Raw genomic sequence first — 26,942 nt, forward strand, 5'->3', positions numbered from 1 at the left:
AGCAACTTTGGGATAATACCAGTTGTAGATATTACTATGGGGACAATGCATCCCCTGTTCATGTTCCATAGTCTTTCAATTTCTTCTTTTAATTCAGCATATTTCTGGTGTTTTTCACCAAAAACTATTCTGGTATATGCTCTGTGCGTTTGGAAAGGCTATATCTATTAAGTAAACAGATATAGTTTATATCAGTGGTGCGCAGGTGGAATAAGTCAAAAGCTTTAAGTTCCTCAGTGTGAATATCATAAATGACCTGACTTGGTCTAACCAAGCAGAATCCACTGCTAAGAAGGCCCACCAGCACCTTTACTTCCTGAGAAAGCTGAAGAAATTTGGCCAGTCCCCTAAACCCTCACTAATTTTTATAGATGCACCGTAGAAAGCATTCTTCTAGGGTGCATCACAACCTGGTATGGAAGTTGTCCTGTCCAAGACCAAAAGAAGCTGCAGAAGATCGTGAACATAGCCCAGCATATCACACAAACCAATCCTCCATCCTTGGATTCACCTTACACCACACTCTGTCGGAGCAGTGCTGCCAGGATAATCAAGGACAAGACCCACCCAGCCAACACACTTTTTATCCCACTTCCCTCCGGGAGAAGGTTCAGGAGCATGAAGATTCATACGGCCAGATTTGGGAACAGCTTCTTTCCAACTGGGATAAGACTGCTGAACGGATCCTGACCCGGATCTGGGCCGTACCTTCCAAATATCTGGACCTGACGTGCCCTACCTTACTTTCCCTTTTCTATTTTCTAATAATGATTTATAATTTAAATTTTTATTATATCTACTTCAATTTGTACTTCAGGGAGCGCAAAGCGCAGAAACAAATATCAGTGTGATGATTGTATGCTCAGGTATCAATTGTCTGGTGACAATGAAGTATTAAGTATTAATTGTTTTTGCTTGTTTATCCTAAAATATTATGTCTGGACGGTTGTTATGGATTGTCCTGTCTGTAATAATGGATCAGTCATAATATGAAGTGTGGGACTCTAACTCTAAAACTGAATTAAGCTTTTATTTATAGTAAGGTCTGGTGTCTTTAATGAAACATAGAAAATCCGCAGCACATTACAGGCCCTCTGGCCCACAATGTTGTGCTGACCGTGTAACCTACTCTAGAAGCTGGCTAGAATTTCCCTCCTGCATAGCCCCCTATTTTTCTAAGCTCCATGTACCTATCTAAGATTAGTCTCTTAAAAGAGTTTGTATTTTAAAGCAAAATTTTGGTGAATGATGTCTGCCACTTGATTGTGCCTGTGTAAGTAATCAAATTGCGTTCAGCTGCTGCAGGACCCTATAATTGGTTGGGATTGTTTCTGGTTTCTCTTGACATTTTGTATTTTTGATCATTTTTGTGTTAACCAACTGGTCCTGTACTGTTTATTATTATTTTCTTTTTGTATTTCCAATCTGTTGTCTTTTGCACATTGGTTGTTTTTGCCCATCCTCTAGGGTGTGGTATTCCATTGTGGGGATTTTTTTCTTGCATTTTAAATGCCCGCAAGAAAATGAATCCCAGGGTAGTATATGGTGACCTATATGTTAGTAATAAATTTACTTTAAACTTTTGAAGTTCACTGATCACCAAAAACCAACTTATTACTGTCCTTTGTATAAAGTGATTGCTTTGATTTTTGTTTTTAAATGGAAATGTTCATTCGTTGAAGTCAAATTCCAAACTTTCATCGACAACATTACTCTAGAGGCTCGGACAGTAATCCACTGTCTCACCTGGATTGCCGGACCGAGTCACCTGGGTGTGATGTTCACTGCGTGAGTGAATGAAGGTAACACTGAACCTTTGGGTCACAGTAGCTGGAAAGTAAGATATATAGATTTAGGTGGAAATCAATAGATACAAACTTCCCAATGATACAGCTATTCAAAGTCAGCAAGGCCAAAGGAGGTGAAGAGGTGGAGCAGTCATACCTGATGAATCTAAGGAAATATTTCCCAATGTGACACGTAAAGTGATATTAGATATTGTACTCCCATTCCAGTAGAAGACATAATCAGCCTGCAGAATCATATTTTCACACATTCCCTTCACAACTTTGGGCTCTGATACATTAACCAATCCTGCATAAAGAATAAGCAAATAATATTAGAAAACAACTAGGCAACAAGACAAGATAGTAAAGAAGTAAACAACATGCTCATCTTCACCAGTTAGACCACTAAATATAAAAGTTGGGAAGTCACATTGCAGCTATATAAAACTGGCTGCATTTGGACTATTACATACAGTTCTGATCACCACACTTTAGGAAGGTTTTTGGAGATGGTGCAGTAAAGGTTCTCCAGGATACTGCCTGTATTTGGAGAATATTAGTTTGCAGGAAGAGGTTGAACAAACTTGGACAGTCTTTTCTGGCGCATCAGAGGCTAAGAGGACGAGCTGCTGACAGTACATAAAATTATAGATAGTATAGAAAAGGCAAAGAGTCAATACTTTTTCCCCCAAGATGGAAATGTCACTAGAGGGTATAGATTTACACTGAGTGGAGGGAAAGTTTAAAGGAGATTTGAGATGCGTTAATTTTTTAGTACACAGAGTGGAGGGTACCTGGAACACACTGGCAGAAGAGGTGATATGTTGGCCAGGTTTAAGAGGCACATGGGGATAGAGGGATATGGACCATGTACAGGACTAGTTTAGAATGGCATCATGGTTCGAAGTTCAGAGTAAAATTTATTATCAGAGTATATACATGTTACCACATACAACCCTAAGATTCCTCTAGTAGCCCTCTACTGTAATGTGGACTTCAACAATTTCATTGTCCCTTTTAAAATGACTCCAAGCCTAAGGGAAAGGTAGAACATTTGTGTACATGCTACTGAGAGTTCACACTTGGCAAATATACGTAGTTTAATATACATTACTGCATTAACAGAAGCAGACAACAAGATACATGTCGGGGGAGTAGCGGCTACACCACAGGAGGTGTTAGGCTGACTCATCTTCCAATAACGGTAGTCAAGTTTAATTCTCCTGAGCTCCCACTACACGTGTGTCAGCCCTCTGTGACCACCACAGAATGAGAAAAGCACCACTGCAGACAGAAACGAAACTAATCCCAGTTATCAGGGAGAATGACTGAAAGTCATCTTCATAAACTATAGGCCTCAAAAGGAAATTCATAATTTTGCTTCTGGATGGAGTAGAGCAGTTTGGGAAACTGTCCAGAATTAGTCCTGGAGAGGAGAGGTTCAGTTAACTCCTGTGAGGTGATGAAATAAGATAGCATTTAAGGACACTTTACCCTTTCAGGAAGAGAGTCACGATACTCAGGGAAAAGAAAATTATCCACAGTGTGCTTTAAATGGGCAATACCTCATGGATGTGGAAAGGTTCTTCCTCTTGCGAAGAGGTGGCTTCCCCTCCACATCTACCCTAACAAAATCTGTTGAGAGCTGAGGAATTCCTAATGTGAATTGCAGCACTAAAACAGGCTGGCACTCCAGTTAAGAAACTAAAAATCACAGCCAATCTAAAATTTAAAGCTATTTAAAGCATAGCAAAAACAAAAAAAGCAGGTCATGTTACATTATTTCGTACCGAGAGATGTCGAGACATTCTGCTGCTTGATAAATGGGAACTCTGAAGCTGAAGTAGTTGCTGGAATGAAACTGCTGAGGTCTGTAGCATTCTGATAGGTTACAGCAGGTAGCATCATTGCTACATGGAAGGAAAAACAATTCAATTATTGCAGCAACCTTTTCCTTTGAGGATCTACTTTATGTGTTTGAAATAAAGAAAGTTCCACAATTCAAATGTTAGTCCACTTCACTTTGCTACTTTAGTCCTTCCAATGAGCAACTTTAAATACTAAAGCTGTTTCAAATAACTTTAGAAAACATGGATGCACAGGATAGAATAGAACTTTACTGTCATTGCTCAAGACAACGAGATTGTGGTGCTACTCCAGGTCATGCAAAATAGATACTTACAATGTATGTGGTACAGCTTTTTTTTAAATTCCCATATTTACAAGCAACAAAATGAGTTATAATTCAAGTTTAGGACGGTTGTGGATAAGATATTTGATGTTGCCATGTTCGCCTAGCTTGACAACTAGTTTGCAGATGTTTCATTACCAGTTAAAGGTGACATCTTCAGTTGTTGGCTTTTCTCTCTGGGAGTGCTTGTGTTCATATTGGCCCCCATGCACTTGCCTAGGTCCTGATTGGCTATCCCTTCAGTTGTCCTCTGAATTCTATTGGCTCACGTTTCTTTGTAATTAGGGGTTTATAGATGGCATCTATTTCGATATGTTTCCTTATGGAGTTATCAGAAGAGAACCACGCTTCTAAAAATTCTCATGCCTGCTTCATGTTTGCCTAAGCCAGAACCTCCACAGTGTACCAGTTAAAGCAGTGTCTTTCTCAGTCTTCATGTACCAGTTATAGTTCAAGTACCCACTATAGGTGCTTTTTGTGGGATCACCATTGACCAAACAACCGGACCAGTTAGACGTATACAACAGCTACAAAAGTAGTTCAAAGTCTGGGCATCTCAATGGATAACTCACTTCCTGACCAAGGAGGAGGGTGGTGCAGTTGTTTCCATTTGCTTTGAATAGTGAGGCTCCAAAAATACTCAAGATGCTCAACACCATTCAGGATAAAGTAGTCGGCTTGACTAGCATCCTGTAACCACCTCTGCAAACATAAAAGGTGCAACACTTGTCCCCACATGTTTTCTGAATGAACAATATAGATGCCATAGAGAACAACAAACTTCACAAAGTATGCCAGTGATTCTGATTCTGAGCTGTTACTTGACCTACTAAGCTCCAGCAGTTAACATTTAGTTCCAGATTCCAATAACTGCAGTGTCTTGTATCGGCACCTAAATACTCCCTTTCATTCATTTCCCACACAATGTGGTCACTGTGCTCACCATCTCAAAAACAGGTACTCACCTGCACTAATCTAACAGCACCACCCAGATTCATGAGATTTTTAAACAAACTTTTCACCATCTGGGCATTTCTGACAAGGCACCAGCAAGACAAGTGTGGAAGGTATACAAGAACACCATTACCTGTTGGTTCCTCTCTCAGGTCACATACCACCCTGATTTTGAGAGAGGTCATTGTTTCCACTTGGGAAGGACCTCTCACTCACACCATTATGCAGGAGATCATCCATCATCATGAAGTGTTTCGAGAGGCTTGTCATGAGGCACATAAAGACCCTGCTACCCCCTTCACTGGACCCTTGCAGTTCATGTATCGTCCCAACCACTCAACAGATGATGCCATTGCCACCACCTTCCACCTGGCCCTCACCTACCTGGACAAAAAAGACACATACACTCGAATGCTGTTCATAGACTTCAGTTCAGTATTCAACACAATCATTCCTCAGCACCTGATTGGAAAGCTGAAAACTGCTGGGACTGAACACCTCCTTCTGCAACTGGATCCTAGACTCCCTAACTGGGAGACCTCAGTCAGTCCAGATCAGAGGCAGCATCTCCAACACCATAACACTGAGCATGCCCCCCCCCCCACCCCCAGGGCTGTGTGCTGAGTCCACTGCTGTTCACTCTTCTGACCCACGAATGTGCAACAATACACAGCTCGAATCACATCATCAAGTTCGCCAATGACACGACCGTGGTGGATCTCATCAGCAAGAATGACGAGTCAGCATAGAAAGAGGTGGTGCAGCGGCTAACAGACTACCTCTGAATGTGAGCAAAACAAAAGAGATGGTTGTTGACTTCAGGAGAGCACGGAGCAACCACCCTCTGCTGAACATTTACGGCTCCTCCGTTGAGATCATTAAGAGCACCAAATTTCTTGGTGTTCACCTGGTCCCTCAACACCAGCTCCAAAACAAAGAATGCCCAGCAGCATCTCTATTTTCTGCAAAGGCTGAGAAAACTCCATCTCCCACCCTCCATCCTCACCACATTCTACAGAGGATGTACCAAGAGTATCCTGCGCAGCTGCATCACTGCCTGGCTCGGGAATTGCACCATCTTGGATCACAAGACCCTGCAGCGGATAGTGAGGTCAGCTGAGAAGATCATCGGGGTCTCTCTTCCCGCTATTACACAGTTACACCACACGCTGCAACCGCAAAGCTAACAGTATTGTGAAGGACCCCACACACCCCTCATACAAACTTTTCTGCCTCCTGCCATCTGGCAAAAGGTACCGAAGCATTCGGGCTCTCACGACCAGACTGTGCAACAGTTTCTTCCCCCAAGCCATCAGACCCCTCAATTGAGTCTAGACTGACATCTACATCATTTATTATTATATTGTAATCTGTCCTCGACTATGCCTATTCTCTTGTTTATATAATTATTGTACTGCCCTGCACTGTTTTGTGCACTTTATGTAGTCCTGTACAGGTCTGTAGTCAAGTGCAGTTTTTATGTTTTAAGTCTTGTGCTGTCTCACATAGTCTAGTGTAGTTTTGTGTTGTTTCATGTAGCACCAGGGTCCTGGAGGAATGTTGTTTTGTTTTTACTGTGTACTGTACCAGCAGTTTATGGTCAAAATGACAATAAATTTGACTTGAGATTGAGGCTGAGAGGACAACACTTAACAGTACCAGCGACCAAGGTTCAACCCCGCCACAGCCTGTATTGAGTTTATACATTCCCCCCATGACTGCATGGGTTTATTCTGGGTACTTCAGTTTCCTCCCACAGTCTAAAGACATGCTGTTCGGAGGGTTAGTTGGTCATTGTAAATTGTCCTGTTATTAGGCTAGGATTAAATCAGGGGATTGCTGGACGGTGCAGCTCGAAGCACCAGAAGGCCCTATTCTGCACTGTATCTCAATAATAAATAATGCAAAAAATATATACTGTATGTATTTTGATAATAAATTTATTTTGAACTTTTAACCGCAGAGTGAGGTACAACAGAATGAGGCCATCATCCTCCTTGTGGCAGCTCTTTCGAAGTGCTGCATTGTTAGTCTTATTCTCCTGCCTTTTCCCACGGCCCCATAAACATTTCTCCCTTTGACTGTTTAGCCAGATTGTTTCTCAGAGTCCCCACTTCAACGGTTCCTATCAGGCAGAACATTACAAGTCACAACAGCTCATTTGAGCAGTCTGGTTCCATTGCCCACCAGCAATCTTTCAACCAGTTGGAATTCTCTCACTTTACACCAAGGCTTCTCACCTGGGTCCATGAATCCCTTGGTTAATGGTAGGGATCCATGGCACAACCAAGGTTGGGAACCCCTGTTTTACACTGAAAATTTTCTAATCAAACTGTGCCACTTCTTCAATCATGCCGGTACTTACTTCCCTGGCCATTCTGGATCGATTCACCAACTCCAATGATATCTGTACAGGCTTCAGCTGTTAGTGGACTTACACACCATGCCTCAAAGTCTTTCAAGTAAGCCACAGGGGCGTTCTTCAAGCATTGACCATTCAAGGATTTCTATGTATGGACATACAAAATTAAACAGATGAAGGAGCTTTCCTCCTCTCCAAGTTGTAAATGAGCATTTCACAAAAACTCCCTCATTTCCCAATTTCTTGTGTAACTTTCCCTCTGACTTCTTAATGCATGGATGTGTATAATTCCACTGATGTAGAGAGCCACCAATGCAGGTTTTGCCAGCTGCAGCAACAAAGAGTCCAGGTCCCAGAAACAGAGATGTGCTGACGGCTGAGGACATTTTGGTTAACACATTTAGAAGACAGTCACTCTGCAGCTTACAAGCGTGCAACGAGAAGGATGGCTATGAGGCAGACCTGCCCAAAAACACCCCCAAGTGCACCATCCTCACCAAAAAAATTCTCTAGATGACAGAGGTGGTTCATGAGGGGACTGAAGCCATAGCCAGGAGGAGACATCTCAAAAAGAGTTCAGCTACAGAGCAGAGAGCTCAGCTACAAGAGAGAAAAGAATGAAGGGGTGAAGGGTTCAAAGAAGGAAAGGAGTGAAAGAGAAAGAAGGTAAGAGAACGATTGGGGATTCAACTGTAGAGAGACATCACTCCAGGATGGTTCAGTACTTTCCTGCTGACACAGCTGATGCACAACACCCCAAGGTGACATGGAAATGGACCAGAGGCTGTGGAGCATGCTGCGTCCAGAATTATAGGTAAGAAGAGGGATGAGGTCCTGTCTGTGAACCTGAGGGAGCTCAGGGGGAAAAAAAATTTAAAAATCTCAAAAGGAAGTCATCTCAGTATCACCTCCCAAGCCAACTATTAACAATACAGATGTAGGAGGGCAATGAAGATGAATGTGTGGTGGGAAGGATGATGGAGGACCTTTATCTGAGGCAGGTGGCACATGTACAAAACAAACAGATTGCACCTCAACAGGACCAAGATAGACCAAGACAAACCAACATCTTTACAGGGTTTATGAGCAAATCTAAGTGGTGCATGCAAGGTCTATTTCAACATTGAAAAGAAGTTTGGATAGGTATGGGTATGGCAGGCTATGGTCCCAATGCAGGTTAATTGGAGTAGGCAGTTTGGCACTGACTAGATGGGCCAAAAATCTTTTTTCTGTGCTGTACTCTTCTATGACTCTGTAACTCTAAGGGCTGACATCGCAAATAGAATAAAAATCAGGTTTATTAGCACTGACATATGTTGCAAAATATGGAAAAGAGCTTAGCCCGGTAGATCACAGCATAGAATTAAAATTAATCGGAGCGTATCTAAGAACTGGCAGAAGATAGAAAACACTGGTGGGAGCTGTAAACATATCTCCAAATACCTCATGGTATAAGTGAGGAAACTGGAGGTGAATGAAAGAAGGGTTACACAATAACCGTTGGAGGTTAGTGCTAACAGCAGAAAAGATAAATGTCTGGAGAATACAGTACTGCGCAAAAGAACTTGGCACATAAATATAGCTAGGGTGCCTAAGGATTTTGCACACTATTGTGGTAATTTTATGTATTGCACTGTAATGCTGTCACGAAAAAAAAACAAATCTATGACATATGTGAGTGATGATAAATCTGATTCTGATACGGGTCACTATTGTGGACCCAGAGTGGGAAGGGGGCCTTAGGAGGGGAATCATAGTTGGAAAGAAAGGAAGGGTGAAGCACCAGAGAGACATTCTGTAATGATCAAAAAACAAATTGTTTCAAATGAAATGACCTTGCCTGATGTCTCAGGGCTGAGTGTGTCACACACATAAATACACACACACCTTAGACAAGGAACAGAATTTCGCCATTGGGATTAAAGGTGGGGACTCAGTACACAGCCCTGAGGGGCTCCTGTATTGAGAGCCAGAGGGTTTGAGGTGAGGGAGACCACTCTTAAAACCTGCTGGCGATCTGACAGGAAGTCCAGGATCCACCTGCACAAGGCAGGGTCAAGGTTGAGGTCTCTGAGCTTCTTGTCAAGCCTGGATGGAACTATAGTGTTGAATGCTGAACTGTAGTCCAAGAACAGCATTCCCACAAAAGCTTCTCTTTCTCAAAGTTCAGGGTGAATTTGATTATATTTTGATCACTTTCCCAAAGGGTTTCTTTACTTTAAGCTCTCTAATCAATTCCGATTCATTGCACAACACCCAATCCAGAATAGCTGATACCTTAACAAGCTCAACCACGAGCTGCTCTAAAAAGCCATCTCATAGGCATTCTAGAAACTCCTCCCCTTGGAATTCAGCACCAACCTGATTTTCCCAATCTACCTGCATACTGAAATCCCCCATGACTATCGTAACATTGTTCTTTTGGCATGCATTTTCTATCTCACGTTGTAATTTGTAGACCACATCCTTACAACGGTTTGGGGGGTTTATATATAACTCCCATCAGAGTCTTTTTACTCTTTCAGTCCCTCAACTCTATCCACAATGATTCAACACTTTCCAAACCTATGTCACCTTTTTCTAATAATTTGATTTCCTTTTTTTTAAAAAAACCAGCAGAGCAACGTTATTCTTCCTGTCAGCGAGGCGGGGGGACAGAGAGGGAGAGACAGCAAGTGAGACAGAAACAGAGAGAGACAGAGACAGCAAGCGAGACACATAGAGAGAGAGACAAAGACAGAGGGAGACAGACAGCAAGCAAGACAGAGAGAGACAGAGAGGGAGATCCCTCACCCAAACCTGATGAGCCAAACCAACTCTGAACACTGGCACACTCAATGGAATGGTTGCTCCACTTGTACTTGAATAATTCTTATTGGCCCTTTCTAATGAATCCATCTTGCTGATTGCTCACTCTTCAAACTACAGAAACTGGCACAAAGATCTGCCTTCGAAATCTCAATCACCTTCTTGATTAAAAAGTAGCTCTTTTCACGCACACCCAGAGTGGACTGTCCAACTCACAGAAAACTGGCTTGAAGCTCTGCTTTTTATATCTTGAACACAGACCTGACTGAAAGGTGGCTCTTCTTACGCACTTCCGCTTGCTGACTTGTCGCTCCTCAATCAGAAAAACTCCTGCGAAACCCTGTTTTTGAAATCTCCATCGCCTTCCTGATTAAAAAGTAGCTCTTTTCATGCACCCCGGTGCAGATGTGACTAAGACTTCTACACAGTACTGTATACAAAATGGATTTTGAAATCAGACAGTTGAGGAGCTACATAGGGAACAGGTTATTTTCATACCATACAACAAGAGATTGTCGTAAATCTTGTTGTGAAGTTCCCAGAGGAAAAAGTGATCATAGTATCATCAATTTCACTTTAAAAACTAAAGCAGAGCAACAAATTTCAATTTAAACAAAGAAAACTATGAAAGCTTCATGCTAAATCAGAAATGAAGCTATAGATATTAATTGAAATAAAAACAGAAATTTCTGGAAATACTCAGGGTAGGCTGCATCAGTCGGCAGAGACCGGTAGTGTTTCAGGTCAGAGATACCACCCCATCACCACCCCCCACCCTGGCCGTCAGACAAAAAACGTTTGTAAAGCTGCAGCATGTGTAGGGACGTGGGGAAATGAACGTCACCAAATACAATCAGAGTGATTTGGGAGTTAAGCTGTTAGACAAGTTATCTGGTCAAAGGGAGAATGGGAACTGTGACTTTACAAGTTCCTATTGTCTACGTTCTCACTCTCTAACTGTCCATCTAACCTGATTTACAGCTTGACCCCATGGTCGCCCCATCAGAGATATTCTCTTTCCCCACCCTCCCTGTGATTATTTTGTCTCTTTCACAGATCTGATAAGTGTCTTCGACCTGAAACATGGAATCTGTTTTTCTTCCCACAGATGCAACCTGACGGTATTTCCATCACTTTGAGTTCTTATTTTGATCATCCTTTATACCTTCTTCATTGCCTAAACTCCAGATGGATAGAAAATGTTTGGAGGGATAGAGCCAAATGAAGGCAAAGAGGACAAACTCACGGAGACACTTTGGTCAGCACAAACAAGTTGGGTTGAAGATATTAATTCCATCTTGAATTATTGTATGACTCTGTTGGAAATCCACAAGCCTGCCCTCACATTAACTATTTCTAACTGAAACTATTATTTACTCCTGATTAAATATGAACATTTTTAAAAGATTATTTTCATCAGATGTTTTCCTTTAAAGTAAAGCACCATGGGCTGAGTGGTCCCACAAAAACAACCTCTCAGTCAATGTCAGCAAGACTAAGGGGTTGATCAAAAATAGGATTGTTCCGGAAGACTGGAAAATTGTAAATGTCCGTTTCAAGAAGGGAGAGATGCAAAAGAAAGGAAATGACAGGCCAGTTAGTCTGACCTCAGTGGGAAGATGTTAAGAGTGGATAGTTAAGGATGTGGTGTCAGGGCACTTGGAGGCACATATAAAATAGGCCATATTCGGCATGGTTTCCTTGAGCGAAAAATAAATCTATTGGAATTCTTTGAAGAAATAACAAGCAGAGTAGACAAAGGAGAATCTGTGGATTGTGTACTTGGATTTTCAGAAGGCCTTTGACAAGGGGCTGCACATGAGACTGCTAAACAGGGGGGGTGGAGTTTCAAGATGGCGACGTAGACATCTGCCTTTTAGGCGCTCTTCATTTTTTAAGCTATAATCACCCTTTAATCAAATCTTTTCGTACTTAATCATATGGGTTGATATTTATGATTTATTTTTCTTTTTAAAAATAACACTGGATTTAATTTTTTCAAACTTATAATGTCTGTACCTAAGAAATCGTCTAAAGACCCTATATCTCTCGATGCAATCTCCAGTCTTCTGGATACTAAACTGGATACTAAACTTGCAAGTCTGGAAAACAAACTTACTGCGAAAATATCGGAGCTTGAAGAAGTCGTTAAATCATTTGATATCAAGCTTCAATCGCAGGCAGCAGTTATTGAACGCCATGAAGAAAAGTTTGCGGCTCTTGACAAGATAATTTGTGAAAAAATAGGTACAATCGAAACTTTGGAGGAGAAGGTACGATTGACCGCTAAAATAGTGGAGCAGTATAAGTTTAAAATCACCGATCTTGAAAACCGGTCTCGCAGACAGAATTTGCGTATTATTGGATTTCCCGAAAATCTCGAGTCTGGTGACTTAACTGAATATTTCTCTAATTTATTGTGGGAAATTTTTGGCGAGGACGCTTTGCGGGTTAAACCTACTATTGATCGTGCCCACAGAGTTTCGAGATTTTCAGCTGCGAAAGACAAGCCACGAGCTGTGATTGTCCGTCTCCATTATCCTCGGGAGAAAGAGCTTTTAATTCGATTAGCTCATCAGAATGGTATGATCTCTCACAAAAACAACAAGGTTCGTATTGTTGAGGACTATTCATTCGAGGTAATGAGGGCGAGAATTGCTTTTAAACCGGTGATGGCGGAGGTTCATTCGATTGGACTTAAACAAGCTTTAAGATATCCAGCGAATCTCAGAATTACATTGAGCGACAACAGTCAGTGTTTCTTTAATACTCCGGAAGAAGCGAAGAAATTCGTTGAAGAATATCGCTCTTCTAGTCCAACTTGAACTATGTGTTATGTGGAAGAACTTTTGGAGAGAAGACGCCATTCCGTTTTAGGCTTTAACTTATGAAGCTGCGGTATAGCTTTTTATTTTGGTCTGTAGACCTGGTTTTTTTTTATTATTATCATGATTTACAGATGCTTTTTTAACTTCACTATAATGTCTTTTTTCTTAATTAAGTTTTTTTTCCTCTGGATTAGATATACATGTTAAGACTTTGTAATAATGATTTATTTTTTAAGATGTCGTTTCTTCTTCCCATAAGACTTTGCTTTCCATAAGCGTTTATTTGCCTGTATTTGAGAATGGGACGAATGTTTTGAATTTTTGAACCTTTTTTTATATATATATTGTAGTGGTTATTGAACCCTTTTTTAATTCTATTTTGATAACCTTTTTTTTAAAAAAAAAGATTGGTGAATTTACATCTATATTTTGTAATTAGGTCCTTTCAAAATGTTGTTTTTTCTTCCCATAAATCTTTGTTTTTGAAACGTCATTTCCTTATATTTGAATATGGAGTTTTTTTTAAAGGCATATTACACTATTTTAAACTTCAATGGTTATCCTTTTTTTTATTAATGATTTTTTGCTTTTTTATATTATTTTTTCATTTTGATTGATATATATTCTTTTTGTTTACAACCCTGTATTTATATCTGGGTGTTATATAGTTTCTCTTTTCTTTCTTTTCATGAAGTCGCCATCTTGAAAATGGGGGTAATATTAGTGTTAGTTTGTGCGCCTGCCGCTTGGCTTTTTTTCGAGGGGTTGGGGGAGAGGGTAGGGATATTCTTTCACGCTTTTGCTTTTTATTTTTTTGCTTTTAGTTTATGGACTGACTTTAAATTATTAATATTGTTGAGGTGTCATGTTCTCCGGTTGCTCCTGAATCATTTTTCCTTCTTCCTGATTTATGGGTTATGTGTCTTTTTAACCTTTTATGATATACACAATTAATATTGGCATGATGGATAAGTCTGTTAACTTTATCTCTTGGAATACTAATGGTCCGATTAAACGTAAAAAAATATTTAAAGTATTCCATAGACTAAATGCTAATATTATTTTTGCACAGGAGACCCATATTAGGAGGGAGGATAATCAACGCTTTTTTTTAGGTTCTGGAAAGGTCAACAATTCCACTCGAATTCTACCGCCAAAATTAGGGCTGTGTCTATTTTTATAGACCCTTCAATTTCATTTACACATCATGAAATTATTTCTGATCCACAGGGCAGATTTTTGTTGATAATTGGTTCACTTTTTAATCGAAAAGTGGTTCTAGTTAATATTTATGCTCCAAACTTTGACTGCCCTGAATTTTTTAAACGTTTATTTACTTCCCTTCCTAATCTAAATGAATATATGTTGATAATGGGTGGAGATTTCAATTGTTGTTTGAATCCTTCAATGGATAGATCTAAACCTATTCGAATTCTTCCGAATAGATCAGCCTCACTTATTAATTCTTTTATGGTTGATTCAGGAAATATGGCGGTTTTTGAACCCTAAAGATAAAGAATTTTCGTTTTTTTTTCACATGTATATCACAGTTATTCTAGAATTGATTATTTTCTTATTGATCATCGTTTATTAAAAGATGTTATTGATTGTAAATATGATTCTATTGCTATTTCGGATCATGCACCTTTGAAGTTATCTATCAAGTTTTTGGACTTTTCTAATAATACTAGATCTTGGAGACTTAACGCTACTTTGCTTCAAGATCCAGAATTCATCACCTACATAAAACAGCAAATTGACTTGTTTTTCTCAACAAACTATACAGAAGAGATTGACAGAGGAATACTCTGGGATTCTTTTAAGGCTTTTATCCGTGGACAAATTATCTCATACTCTGTCGGTAAAAGAAAACAAAGGTATTTAGATATTGCTTTATTAGTGGATAAAATTAAAGAAATTGATAAGATTTATTCCGTGACTCCTACCAAAGAACTTTATAAGAAAAGAGTTGAGCTTCAAATGGAGCATAGCTTATTATTATCTTCTTCAATTGAGAATCAATTAATTAGGACCAGGGCTCAATTTTATATCCATAGTGATCGAACTGGTAAATTATTAGCTAACCAATTAAAAGCTATTTCGACTAAGCGACAAATTATTAAAATTCGTAAACAAGACGGCAATCTGACTACTGATCATAAAGAAATCAATAACACTTTTCAAGATTTTTATAAATCTTTATATCAATCAGAATTTGACGGCGATCTGTCCATGATGGATAACTTTTTTAACAATTTGAATATTCCCAAACTGACAGATGAAGGTCATAGCTTGTTTGATGCTCCTATCTCTCTGGCCGAAATAGGAGAGGCCATCTCATCAATGAACTCAGGGAAAGCTCCTGGTCCTGATGGTTATATTATAGAATTTTTTAAAACTTTTTCTTCTTTGCTTTCCCCTTGGCTATGTGAAATTTTTAATGGTGCATTTGTTAAGAAGAGATTACCTCAGTCTTTTTATGAAGCTACTATCTCTCTAATTCTTAAAAAAGATAAGGATCCCACTTTATGTGCATCTTATCGCCCTATATCACTATTAAATGTAGATTCTAAGATTCTTACAAAAATTTTAGCTATTAGGTTAGAAAAGGTATTATCACAGATTATTTCAGAAGACCAAACTGGTTTTATTAGGAATCGGTATTCCTTTTTTAATATTAGAAAATTGATTAATATAATTTATACTTCATCACCCACAATTCCAGAATGTGTTATTTCACTAGATGCTGAAAAAGCCTTTGATAGAGTTGAATGGGTATACTTATTTAACACTTTGAGATATTTTAATTTTAGTCCTAATTTTATATCATGGATCAAACTAATATATCATAAACCTGTTGCTTCTGTTCTTACAAATAATTACAGATCTTCTTTTTTTCAATTATCTTGTGGTACGAGACAAGGTTGTCCCTTAAGTCCTTTATTGTTTAATATTGCATTAGAACCTTTAGCCATTGCTATTCGTGAATCTCCTAATATTTTTGGTATTACCCGTAATGAGAAATTATACAAGTTATCACTTTATGCTGATGACTTGTTGTTATATATTTCTGATCCTGACAGGTCTATTCCCACTATTTTATCCTTGTTTGCTCAATTTGGTAGTTTTTCTGGTTACAAACTAAACTTGGATAAGAGTGATTTATTCCCTTTAAACGCGCAAACTTTATTGAATGAAAGGACACCATTTAAAGTTGTTGATGATAACTTTATCTATTTAGGTATAAAAATTACTAAGAAATATAAAGATTTATTTACATTGAATTTTCTACCTATGCTTTATCAAATTCAACAACTTACTACAAGATGGTCTCCCTTATCCTTATCATTAGTTGGTCTGATTAATGCTATTAAAATGATGATTCTACCGAAATTTTTATATTTATTTCAAGCTTTACCAATTTTTATTCCTAAATCTTTTTTTGATAACATTGAAACATTTTTCATATAATCATGTGGACTTGATTAAGGTACTTTCTTTTGTTGATGTTTAGTAGGATATTATTATCTTATTATCAATGTGATTTCAAGTCTATTGTATTTATAATTTACTTATTATTATTTTTTTTTGTGTATATGTGAAAATCAATAAAAAGATTGAAAAAGAAAGAAAGATAACATTGATTCAAAAATTTCTTCATTTGTGTGGCAAAATAAAAATCCTAGGTTAAGTAAAAGGCAATTACAAAAATCTAAAAAAGATGGTGGTTTAGCTTTACCTAACTTTAGATTTTACTATTGGGCGAATAATATTCGTAACTTAATTTATTGGAAATCAGATTTGGATTCACCATTGTGCCCACAGTGGGTAAATTTAGAATGCAATGAGGCACAGGAATATTCTCTATTCTCCGTTCTGGGTTCTTCTCTTTCTGCCAATTTAGTTAAATTCAATAAACAGATATCCAACCCTGTTGTCAAACATACATTACGAATTTGGTTTCAATTTCGTAAATTTTTTACTCTGAAAAACTTTGTTCTTGATAGCCCTATTTTACTTAATTTTTTTTTCAAACCTTCTTTGACAGATCAAGCCTTTAGCATATGGAAAAGGAAAGGTATAAAATGCTTTCATGATCTCTTCTTTGAAGGTAGTTTGATGTCTTTCGACCAACTTTCCAACAAATTTGAGTTACCTAAATCTAACTTTTTTAGATATTTACAAATTAGAAATTTTTTACATAAAATTCTACCATCCTTCCCCAATTCAACTTCAATGGACTTTTTAGGTATGATTTTTATCTTAAATCCCTATCAGAAGGGATTAGTGGCTTTTATTTATAATATGATTATGAAGATACAACCAGAAATATCAGGTAGACTTAAACAAGAATGGGAAAAAGAACTTCAATATAATATATCAATAGAAAAATGGAAAAAAATTTTACAAATGGTTAATTCTTCTTCTATATGTGCTAAACATGCTTTAATACAATTTAAAATTGTACATAAAGCTCATATGTCTAAAGATAAGCTTGCTCGATTCTATTCTCATATTAACCCTCAATGTGACAGATGTCATTCAGATGTGGCTTCATTGACCCACATGTTTTGGTCATGTCCCACTTTACATAACTATTGGAAGGACATATTTGCTACCATTTCCTCAATTTGGAATATCAATTTACAACCTCATTTTATTACTGCAATTTTTGGTATACCAAATGAGGATGATAATCAGTTTTCCCCTTCAATTAGACGAATGATTGCTTTTGTAACATTAATGGCCAGAAGGTCTATATTACAAAATTGGAAAGAAGTAAATCCTCCTACCACGTTCCAGTGGTTCTCTCAAACTATTTCTTTTCTGAGCTTGGAAAAAATTAGAAGCACTATTTTTGACTCATCAATTAAATTTGAAGAAACTTGGGGGCCGTTCATTTGACATTTTCATATGAATTAATTTGGCCTCTTCCAGACCTTCTCTTTACTTATTCTTGTTCAGGTATGGAGTTCCGGAGTTTTTGGCACTATCATATACAAATAAACTGTTATTATTGCCCATGTTAGTTTAGTTTAGTATTTTTTTTATATTTTTTGCCTGTATTTTTATAATTTATAATTTTTTTCTTTTTCTTTTGATGATTATTTTTATTTTTTTCATATAATTATTATAGACTTGATTGATAATGTACTATGTTTTTCTGTTGATATTTTAATAGGATATTGTTATCCTACTATTAATTCAATTTCAAGTCTTATGCATTTATAACCTATTTATTATTATATTATGTTTTTTTATATATGAAATTCAATAAAAAGATTGAAAAAGAAAAGAAAAAAAAAAAAAAGAGACTGCTAAACAGGTTAGGAGCCCATGATATTACAGGAAAGATACTAGCTTTGATAGAGCATTGAGAGTGGGAATAAAGGGAGCCTTTTCTGGTTGGCTGCCAGTGACTAGTGGTGTTCCACTAGAGTCTGTGTTTGGACCACTTCTTTTACATTATATGTCAACAATTTGGATGACTGAATGGATAGCTTTATGGTCAAGTTTGTGGATGATACAAAGATTGGTGGAGGGGCAAGTAGTTCTGAGGAAGTAGAGAGGCTACAGAAGGACTTAGATTACCAGAATGGGCAAAACGTAGCAAATGGAATACAATGTTGGAAAGTGTATGGCCATCTAATTTGGTAGAAGGAATAAAAGTGCAGACTATTTTCTAAATAGAGAGAAAAATTCAAAAATCAGAGGTGCAAACAGACTTGGGAGTCCTTGTGCAGGATTCCCTAAAGGTTAATTTGTAGGTTGAGTATGTGGTGAGGAAGTCATATGCAATGTCAGCATTTATCTCAAGAAGACCAGAATATAAAAGCAAGAATGTAATATGGAGACTTTTTTAAAGCACTGGTGAGGCCTCACTTGGTGTACTGTAAGCAGTTTTGAGCTCTTATCTAAGGAAGGATATGTTGACATTGCAGAGGGTTCAAAGGAGGTTCATGACCATGATTTCAGGAGTCAAAGGCTTGTCACGAGCAGAATTTAATGGCTCTGGACCTCTATTCACAGGAATTCAGATGAATATGGGGTGACCTCATTGAAGACCAGAGCACACAGCTTCAGAATAGAGTTACATCCATTTAGAACAGAGATGAGAAGGAATTTCTTTAGCCAGATGTTGGGAATCTGTGGAATACATTGCCATAGGTTGCTGTGGAAGCCAAGTCATTGGGTATATTTAAGGCAGAGGTTGATAGTTTCTTGATTAGTCAGGACATGAATGGATATGGGGAGAGGGCAGGAGATTGGGGCTGAGGGAAAATGGATCAGCCATGATGAAATGGCGGAGCAGACTTGATGGGCCAATTGGCCTAATTCTGCTCCTATATCTTGTCGTCTTATAACATTTAACAATAAAACTTAGTACAAGCAATGTTGCACCCTTATTTTCAAATGCCTTTGATAAAGTCCCTTATTGTAAATTAGTTAAAGCACATGCGCTGAAAACATTCAGACAGAAAAACCAGAGAGTAGAAATTATTGGGATTTCCACATTCTAACCCCTTACAGACGTAGGTGCTAACTAGTTAGCACAGCCGGGATCAGTGTCCAGTAATTCACAAAATAAATTAATTACTTGGTAAGGGAACCAAATGTACCAATGTTTTAAATTTACCAATGATACAGATGGGCTTGTGAACTCTGGAAAAGATTCAACAAAGCTCAAGGCAATTTGGAAAAGTGAGTACACAGATATGTGGCAGGTGCAATATATCCTAGGCAATTGTGTTTTTCTAGTTTGATAGGGAAAACAGAAAAGCAGAGCATTAGCATGGGTACATGATAATCAAGATGGACGTGGTGACTCAAAGGGCCTGATTCTGTGCTGTCTGACTATACCATTCCTGCTATTCCTGCTCTTATTTCAATTTTCCTAATAGGTATAATGTAAATTGCTTTCCTCCAGACAATTTGCATTGTGAGATGGTTTAACCATAGCTCTACAGGCAGCATTTATAGTGATCAGTTTAGCTTTCAGCCACTCTCTGCCCAACATGCTATATGTTTATATATAATCATGTAAAATACATGATTAATTCTGTTCTTCTAACTCTGGAGATTTAGGTATCTGATCTGCCTATTTTACAATTCCATATCTGCACAACAGCAATCACATGTATCTAGGAATGGTGGTGAAGGTAACAATGCAGACAAAATTACAGATTACCTGTTTCCAGGTTTTAGAAATTAAACAGTTTACAAACTGCCTGATTAGTCTTACTACACTGAATACTACAAAATTTACCTCAAGTTACCAAGAGTACAATATGGATGTTAATATATTTTCAGTCCTCCTTGAAAATGTTGTGTAAAGAAGGTGCCCTGCCTTTCCTACCTGTGGAATGGTAAAGAGCTCATCTTCACGTCTAACGATAGGATCTCCCTGATGGTAGCCAACAGGAATGTTTACTGTTGTAGATGTGGCCATGCCAAAGGAAAGTTCTTCAGCAACATCACTATTGAAAGGAAGAAGATTAAATTTCAACAGGCAGAGAATTTTACCACATGGAATCCAAGATACATTCAACTGCATTCTAAACAAGATCTCCGATTTCAAAGATGCCCCATTCTATATTAATGTAAATACATTACCTCCAGAAGGCACTGAAAGAAGCGATATTGATGCATCTAGGGCAGGGGTTTCCAACGTGGGCTCCACGGACCCTTCAGTAAATGGTAAGGCTCCATGCATAAAAAGGTTGGGAACCCCTGATCGAGGGAAAGCCTCATCATAAGAAGACTGAGAGGAGAACTGTCAGAAGCACAACTATCGATATGGACAAAATGGCGTGTTTCTGTGGCATAAACCTGATGCAATATTTTTCTATAGTCATTAGCAAATGCCTTACCACATTTATCATTCATTCCATCACAAAAGATGCTTCCTTCAAATCCTAACTGCTCAGAATATCACTGAATGACAAGAATTGCTGAATGACACATTACTTCTATGTCATTTAAAATTCTTCTTGCCTAAATACAGGAGATTCTGCAGATGCTGGAAATCCAGAGCAACACACACAAAATACTGGAGGCACTCAGCAGGTTAGGTAGCATCCATGGAAGAGAATAAACAGTCAACATTTCAGGACGAGACCTTTCATAATTTTCCACTTCCCGTTCTAGTTCCCTCTCTCCACTTATCTCCCTCTGGTTCCTCTCCTCTTCCCCTTTCCTCCATGGTCCATTGTCTTCTCATATTAGATTCCTCCTTCTTCAGCTCTTTACCTCTTCTACCTATCACCTGCTAGCTTGTCCTCCTCCCCCTCCCCCACCTTCTTATTCTGGCTTCTGCCCCCTTCCTTTCCTGTCCTGGTGAAGGATCTCAGCCCAAAACACCAACCGCTTATTCCCCTCTATAATTGCTGCCTGACCGGCAGAGTTCTTTCAGCATTTTCAGTGTATTCTTGGGTAGCTTTTCTCAGTGTCACTTCCCTCACAGTTTAAAAGTCGGTATTTATTTACACTCAGCAGACATTTTCACAAGGACCTTCACCGAGAGTATATCAGCTCTCATATCATCAGAATGAATGGAATCACAGATCCCCCACAGCAGGAGATCCCAACCTGAGGTCCATGGACCCCTTGTTTAATGGTAGGAGTTCATGGTATAAAAAAGGAACCTCTACTCTACAGGAAACACAAGAGTTCTTGTTTTTGGCTCTAAGAATGTAATAATCCTACTTCTTGGAAGGAGGTTGGGGTGGAGGCAAGTGCATTAATGGATGCAATGTGAAACTGTTTGCTGCAAAATGTATTATACATCAAGGAAAAGTTTTCTTTTGCTCACTATCTTGAAACAGTGGGCATCAGAGTTAGTTGAGATTAAAGTCAAAATGTACTTCAAAAAGTATAAGAAAAATATAAAGGGAATATAACTGTAATGCAACAAATTTGAATTATGATAAAAAGATACAGGTCTGCCAGGACTTGCAAAGATAAAGGCAAATTAAGTATTAGCCTAACAAATTAACAAAACATTTCACTGTTCCAGTGGGATCTCTTGTTTGCTTGGTTAAGTGAATTGCCAAATTAAATGGGTTAGACTGGAGTTGGAGGTTAGGTGAAGATCAAAAACATTTGACATTTTGCACCAATGCACCATTTTAAAGTACAGATAAACATTCCAACAGCAGCTCAAAGATCAAATAATCAAAATCTGAAATAGACCAAAAGCATGTAATATATAGAATGGGGAGGGGGAGGGAGAGGGAGATGCAAAGAGAGAGATTAATAAGGGTCTACATGAATTTTAGTAAGATATTTGAGGAAGTCTTTCATGGGAGGCTAATCCAGAAGATTAAAGTGCATGGGTTCATGGCGAAGCTGTTTGGATTCAGAACTGGCTTGCCAATGGCAGACAGAGGACAGAGGTTGAAGGGGCTTATTCGAGCTGGAGGTCTGTAATTAGTGGAGCTGTGCTATTAGTGATGTATATAAATGGCACGGATGAAAACGTAGATGGGTGAGTAGGTAGGTTGGCAGATGCTACCAAGATTAGTGGAGTTACGGATAGCATAGAAGACTGATAAAGAACAGTGTGATATAAATCAGTTACAGATATGAACAGAGAAATGGCAGATGGAGTTTAACCCAAATAAATGAGGTGTTGCACCTTGGTAGAGCAAATACAAGGAGACAGTACACTGTTAAGGGCAAGATCCTTAACAGTGTTGCCGAGTAAAGAGATCCTGGGATCCAAATTCACAGCTCCTTGAAAGTGGCTACATCTCAATATAGTGATTAAGAAGGCTTATGGATTGCTTTTTTTTTAATTAGTCGAGACATTGAGTTCAAAAGTCAAGTGGTTATATTGCAACTTTATAAAACACTGTTTAAGCCATATCTGGAGTTCTGGTTACCCCACAATAGGCTTTGGAGAGGGTGCAGGAGAGGTTTACCAGGGTGCTGCCTGGCTTAGAAAGCATGTGCTATCATGAGAGGCTGGATAAATTTGGGTTGTTTTCTCTGAAGCATCAGAGGCTGAGAGATCTGATAGATGTTCATAAGATTATGAGAGACATAGATAGAGTAGGCAGGGAGTATCTCTTTCCTAGGGTTGAAATGTCTAATACCTGAGGGCATGTATTGAAGGTGAGGGGGGTAGGTTCAAGGGAGATATGAGGAGTAAGTTTTTCACTCAGAGAGTGGTGGATGCCTGGAATGCACTGCCTGGTGTGGTGGTAGAGACAAATATATTAGAGGCTTTTAAAAGACATTTAGATAGGCTCATGAATATGAGGAAGATGGAGGGATATGGACATGATGTAGGTAGGAGGGATTAGTGTTTGGGTGTTTTTGATTTGCTTTTTTGCTGGTTCAGCACAACATTGTGGGCTGAATGGCCTGTTCCTGAGCTATGTTCTACAAGCACAAAAGATTATTTAGAAAAATAATTTTACCAATGATAGACTCTTTGTTTACAATTACATCAACTTACACAGTATTGCCTTCAAAGAACAGCCCCAAATATGGTGAGTTCTCCAGAGAAGACTGCACACAGAGGAATGGGAACCAGTCAAGAGATCTCGGCACAGTCTGAACAGAGCATAGCTGGTCAAAGGGTTGGGACACATTGCCACCAAATACTCCTGGAATGCAGTGGGAATTAAACAGCTCAATCATGTCAGGTGTGCATTCCTGGAAACAAAAAAGGTATGTTTATTTAAAATGCTTATTTCAGATTCAATGAGATATAACAGAACACTCACAACAGAGAAATTTTTTTAAGAACTAAAAAAATTGAAAGTGATGGAAACGTGAAATACAAACAGAAAATCCTGGAAATACTCAGGTGTTCAGGTAGCATCTGTGGAACAAGAAACAGTTGTCTCACTGGGAAATGGAGGAAATAAGTTAGGGAAAGCGGAGATGGAGTGGATATGACAAAGGAGATACTGAAAGGGAATGAGAGAGCTCAGGGTAATGTTAATACACAGCAGATTAGACTGTATCAATCCTTGTGCACAACTGACAAAAATCTCCACTGATGAAGAGTCTGGGCCTGAAACATCAACTGTTTATTTCCCCTCCATAGATGCTGTCTGAATTGCTAGGTTCCTCCAGTATTTTGAGTGTGTTACTCAAAAATTTCCGCCATCAGTGAAAGGCCTCAGTCCAAAACGTTGATTGTTTATTCCCCTCCATAGATGCTGCCTAATCTGCTGCGTTCCTCCAGAGTTTTGAGTGTGTTACTCAGAAATTTCCACCGCCGTTGAAGAGTGAACAACACAACTGCAAGTTGTGAAATGAAGACGCACCACTAAGCTTCAAGTTATTCCAAATGTCCGCCATAAACGTAAACCTGAATAACCCACATGCAGTTACACACAAAACACAGATACTGTACATTTACACCAACAGCTGTCATTTAAATTTAATTTATATACAGTGAAACTTCACAATTTGTGTAAAATGATTAAAAATCCACAGCTGATTAACTAATGTGTGGTGTGAAGAACAGACATACCTTATCACAGCAGCATCCTACATCACAAGCTTTTGCCGTTAAGTTGCACGGGCAGGGTCCAAGTGGATGGTACTTTTGTTTTGGAATCTGCTGGTTGTTTTCTATTAAAACAAGAACAGAAACGTTAAACAGCTCTTGATTAACCTGAGTCCGCGAACTAAATACTGCAAGATGCAGAACACCGCTGCACTCTTCAGAGTGTGTTAACCCCACAGTGGATCATCCATTCAGACACATTGGTCAATATACATAAGGACTGACACAGTGATACTGCATGGGCCTGAGTACCCTCAAAACAGACAGGGAATCAGCTGGCGTTCCCTTCTTCTAATTGTGATCTGGCTGGAAACATCCAGGGGCAGGCTGAGCAGCCTCAGACTAGACAGTGAATTAACTAGCATTCCCTCCCTCTAATCTTGATCCGGTTGGAAACGTCAACAGACAGGCCGAGCAGCCTCAGAGTAAATGGGGAATTTGCCGGCATTCCCTTCTTCAAATTGTGATTCAGCTGGAAACATCCATGGACAGCCTGAGGAGCCTCAAACTAGATGGTGAATTAACTGGTGTTCCCTCCATCTAATCTTGATCTGACTGGAATCATTGATCAACAGGCCGAGCAGCCTTAGACCAGACAGTGAATTAGTTGGCGTTCCCTTTTTCTACTTGTGATCCGGCTGGAAAAAAATCCATAAACAGGCTGAGCAGCCTCAGAGTATATGGCAAATTAGCTGGAGTTCCCTGCTTCTAATTGTGATCAGGTTGAAAACATCAACAGACAGGCCAACCAGCCTCAGACTCGACAGTGAATTACATAGCATTCCTTTCTGATCATGATCTGGCTGGAAACATCCACAGACAGACTGAACAACCTCCGATTAGTCAGTGAATTAACCGAAGAGAAGCAATCTCCATCACATCAAACAATTAAAAGATTACAAATAAAATAAAAACACACTTATTATTTAAAAAGGAATTAAGAAATGTAATCCTGTGTTTTAATAAATTATCATTATTTCACAATATACACCAATTCAATATACAGAATAGTAGCCCACATTGTGGAAACCAAGACTTCGCCCTATACATTCAGAACTCATACATTCCAGAGGATTTTTTAAAACATTTACTGTATCATAAACCATTACTGTACCAGGGACATCCAACTGGTACAGCCTGTCCAGCACTGTACTGATCAATACTCAAATCCTTGAGAAATCATTGGAACTGATACTGTTTTAAAACTGTTAAAACATTCATTTTAATGCCAATTCCCACAAAATACTAAGTTCAGTAATGACTCGATGCTTTTTTAAAATTTCTACTAGAAACAATCAAAACTTGCTTAGTCAACCAATTCACAAAAAGTATCCCGAAAGTTGGAAGAATCCTGACTGGCTGCATCACAGGAACATAAGAAACTGTGGAGAAGTGGGCTCTGTCCACTACATCCCTTCCCACAATCAGTAATATATACAGGAGCCACTGCCTCAAAGAAACAGCACCCATCATCAAAGACCCCCACCATCCAGGCCATGCCATCTCACAGCTACCATTGGGCAGAAGATACAGAAGCCTGCAGTCCCACACCACGAGGTTCAAGAACAGCTACTTCCTTTCAATCATTCAGTTTTTGAACCAACCAAAACAACATTAATCATGACCTCCGCATTGCAAAACTGACCACTTTGTATGCAACTTAATTTTTTTCTAATTGTGCTCTTCCTTGTAAGGAATTGTGTATAATTTATGTTTAATTCATGTCTATCTCATAAATGCTGCTTATCTGATGCTATGTATCAGTGACGCTGTTTTACACAGCATATGCATAAGACCTAAGACATAGGAGAAAAATTAGGTTATTTGGCCCATCGAATCTGCTCCACCATTCCATCATGGCTGATCCATTTTCCCTTTCAGCCCAATCTTCCCCTTCTTCTTGTATCCCTTCAGGCCTGACTAATCAAGAATCTATTAGCCTCTGCCTTAAACAGACAATAAACTTGACTTTGACTTGGAAAAAGTGCTTCAATAAATGCGGAAGCACAACCAACCTACAGGGCCCAGTACTGGCATCAAAGGGCTCATTTTAGACAACATAGCATCAAGGATGCATCCATTCAGAAGCCCACAATGGAACTAATGAAGGATGTTGACCAGAAAAATAAAGGTTTCAATTAAGATTCTTCCAGTATTGCTCTCCTATTAACTGCATAAGGACAGAATCAGAAAATGAAGCCATCAGCCCATCACACCAATGATTACAGTGTGTGATAGCAATGCACTTTACCAAACTCCAACAAATGTTTTTTCCTTTAGGTCAGAGATGAAGAGGGTAATGAATCTATGGGACTCATTGCCACAGACGGCTATGGAGGCCAAGTCGTTGGGTATATTTAAAATGGAGGTTGACAGGTTCTTGATTAGTCAGGACATCAAAGGTTACAGGGAGCAGACAGGAGAATGGGGTTGAGAGGGTTAATAAATCAGTCATGATGAAATGGTGGAGCAGGCTCAATGGACT

The 26,942-nt window shown here is 38.8% G+C and overlaps 1 protein-coding gene across 3 annotated transcripts in view; it reads right to left on the reverse strand.

The window, feature by feature from the left end:
* LOC132407687 (tectonic-2-like) overlaps window positions 1-26,942 on the reverse strand; it is a 56,036-nt gene that overhangs the window by 22,735 nt on the left and 6,359 nt on the right. For 2 of the 3 annotated variants that reach the window (XM_059994537.1, XM_059994534.1), the window contains exons 5-11: window positions 24,422-24,522; window positions 23,393-23,592; window positions 20,288-20,408; window positions 7,298-7,439; window positions 3,578-3,697; window positions 1,945-2,094; window positions 1,747-1,830 (exon numbers count right to left, since the gene is read on the reverse strand). In XM_059994537.1, coding sequence (XP_059850520.1) covers window positions 1,747-1,830; window positions 1,945-2,094; window positions 3,578-3,697; window positions 7,298-7,439; window positions 20,288-20,408; window positions 23,393-23,592; window positions 24,422-24,522 — 918 coding nt within the window. The remainder of the gene's footprint in view (window positions 1-1,746; window positions 1,831-1,944; window positions 2,095-3,577; window positions 3,698-7,297; window positions 7,440-20,287; window positions 20,409-23,392; window positions 23,593-24,421; window positions 24,523-26,942) is intronic. The other variant, XM_059994535.1, reaches the window with a different exon arrangement.

Source organism: Hypanus sabinus, chromosome 18, assembly GCF_030144855.1.
Source record: "Hypanus sabinus isolate sHypSab1 chromosome 18, sHypSab1.hap1, whole genome shotgun sequence".
Lineage (NCBI taxonomy): Eukaryota > Metazoa > Chordata > Chondrichthyes > Myliobatiformes > Dasyatidae > Hypanus > Hypanus sabinus.